A 2,844-nucleotide genomic window follows, 5' to 3' on the forward strand; every position below is an offset into this window, starting at 1 on the left:
ATAATAAAAATGAAAGTGATTGATGATTAATTTGTAACTTATGATAACTTTTATCAAAAAAGTTTTAAAAAATTAAGTTATTCAAAAAAATATCTCAAATTAATTTTTTGCTTTAAATCAATTTCCGACTTATAAGACGACTTCTACTTTATTACTAACTTGTGACTTTCGATCAGTTTCTGACTTGTGTCTTTAGTCGGGTCTTTTTACACGAAGAATAATTTTTATTTAAAATTAAAATGATTTAAAGTCCGGAATTTAAGTCACATAAACAAACAAAATTTAAAATTTTATTTCTAATAAATAAATATTTCTGGAGTCACCGAAATCAATAAATTGACTCAAGTATATTTCCACTGGAATTTGTTTATTGTTTTGTTAATTAGTAAATTTCACAAAGTCACATGTTTCTCGCTATATATTGCGCTGCTTGATTCGTATGGACTACGAGGCACCAACATTCTTCATTGCAGAAATCATTTTTTCGAATAATTATTAGTTTTTCCTCGATGACATCTGTTGCCAACTCATGCACATTGATTGCACCTCTGCTCATATTCATTATACTGAAGTTTCAAATACACGTTGTTAGCTCCGAGCCACAGGTTCCCTGTTACTTCATTTTCGGAGACTCGATAGTGGATAATGGCAATAACAATGGCCTTGTAACTCAAGCCAAAGTGAACTACCCTCCCTATGGTGTTGATTTTCCAGGCGGAATTGCAACAGGGAGGTTCAGCAATGGCGAAAACACCGCTGATATTATCGGTATTTTTTTCCTTCAAAAATTAAATATACTGGTGTACCCGTTTTTTCTTCGACATGGTTCGAATCTCAGCATCCTGTAAAGGGACCAAGATATGAGATATTTGTACATTAACCATCTAATTATGCTCCAAGGTGGAATCAGTTCTTTTGGTTTCGATAAATTTATATGTTTTAGCATTTAACGGAACATGAACAATGTATTTCAGGGAAGCTTCTCGGGTTTGCGAATTACACTCCACCGTTTGCAACTGCAAGAGGCAGGGAAATCCTGGAAGGGGTGAATTATGGATCTGGAGGAGCTGGAATTCGTGCTGAGACGGGAAGAAACCTGGTAAACCTAGTGTTAATTTCGAAAAAAATTACATGGACAGAGTAAATTTGTGTTTCCTAATGAACTTGGTAGTCTTTAGCTGATTCCTGCTTGTTATACAGGGAGAAAGGATTAGCTTAGATCAACAGCTACTTAATCATGGAATCACAGTTTCACGAATCATCGGTTTTCAAGGAAACAAAACATTCACAAAAGATTACTTGAGCAAGTGCATTTATATAGTTAATATGGGAAGTAACGATTACCTCAATAACTACTTCATGCCGCAGCAGTACTCTTCAAGCAGAATGTATACACCAGATGAGTATGCAGAAGTCCTTATTCGACAATATGCGAAACAGCTTGAGGTAGCAAACAATTCGATGACTGAAAATCATAATATTCCCAATTATTACTTGCTAATAATCATAATGTTTACATAGTTAAGTGTTTATTTGGCTCATCTGTGTAGGCTCTATACAATTACGGAGCTAGAAAAGTTGCGATTTTTGGACTTGGCCTTTTAGGTTGTACCCCAGCTGAAATTTCAATATTCGGTGCAAATGAATCAGGGTGTGTTGATGAAGTTAACGCGGCAGTTACATTATTTAACGAAAGAATCAAGCCTCTCGTTGATGACCTTAACAGCAATCTAGCTGATGCAAATTTCATCTTTATCAATAATACTAATCACTCCCTGGAAAGTCCTACTTCTGATGGTACTATATTACATGCTTTTTCAAAATAATAATTATTATTGCTCATCTTTGCCGACAAAATTTGAAGTTGATTTTTCGTTGTCCCCGTTTTCCAGAAATTTCAGATTCAATGGTCTCCAGCACTCCATGTTGTATTGCTTCAGGTAGTTTTGGAAAGGGACAGTGTAAGCCAAACCTACCTCCCTGCAGTAACCGCGATGTTTACATTTTCTGGGATGAATTTCATACTACGGAAACTTCAAACAGAGCAGGTGCATTAAGATCGTATATCGCTGCTTATCCTAAAGACTGCTACCCGATGGACATTCGCAGCCTGGCTCTCTTAGGGAATGAACCCAAGGTTGTGGTTACTCAGACAACGCAACAATCAGTGGCTCTAGCGGATGAATAGAAGCTATCAGGAGTGTAACAAAACAATAAACGAAATGTGGCTTCAACGCAAATAGCTTCTTATGGTGTAGACTACAGATTTATGTTAAATAAAATTCATCAAGTTGTTGCAGATATATAGATAGGAAACAGAAGAATCCGTGACATTTTAATACGGCTGTTATTCGGACCCAATCAAGTCAAATTCAGTCCTTTTACGAGTTGGAGCTTTTTTTTTTTTTGACAAGTCTGAGTTGAGCTTTAAAATAATTAAGTCTCAAATGTGAGATGTATGCCCGAGCTCGGCTCGAGTACTATATGAGCAGAGTTCAAGTTAGGGGTGGCAGTTTCGGGTAACGGGTCGTGTTCGTGTCAGCAATCGGGTCGATTTCGAGTCAATTTCGGAACAAGCTAAAATCACTTAAAATTGAATAAAACTTAAAATTAAAGTTATTAGAAATGAAATTCTAATTTCGGGTCATGTCGGGTCCAGTTCGTGTCAAAACGGGTGATTTTCGGGTCACTTTCAGGTTTTGTCTCAGTAAATCGGGTTCGGGTCGGGTTCGAGTCGTGTCTGATATTGCCAGGCCTAGTTCAAGTATTTCGCAAGTTCGAGCATTAATATATGTTTGAGCTCGGTTCGAGTACTATATGAGAGAGTTCAAGTTTTTCGCGAGT

At 36.7% G+C, this 2,844-nt stretch overlaps 1 protein-coding gene across 1 annotated transcript; it reads left to right on the forward strand.

Moving 5' to 3' along the window:
- Positions 1 to 450: 450 nt before the first annotated feature.
- On the forward strand, positions 451 to 2,479 carry LOC108203262 (GDSL esterase/lipase At1g29670-like). Its single transcript, XM_017372039.2, has 5 exons — positions 451 to 768; positions 975 to 1,099; positions 1,201 to 1,446; positions 1,551 to 1,797; positions 1,893 to 2,479. The coding sequence occupies exons 1-5, from the start codon at positions 510 to 512 to the stop codon at positions 2,186 to 2,188; spliced, it is 1,173 nt and encodes a 390-aa protein (XP_017227528.1). The 5' UTR covers positions 451 to 509; the 3' UTR covers positions 2,189 to 2,479.
- The last annotated feature ends 365 nt before the right edge of the window (positions 2,480 to 2,844 follow it).

The sequence above is a fragment of the Daucus carota genome, chromosome 2 (genome assembly GCF_001625215.2).
Source record: "Daucus carota subsp. sativus chromosome 2, DH1 v3.0, whole genome shotgun sequence".
Lineage (NCBI taxonomy): Eukaryota > Viridiplantae > Streptophyta > Magnoliopsida > Apiales > Apiaceae > Daucus > Daucus carota.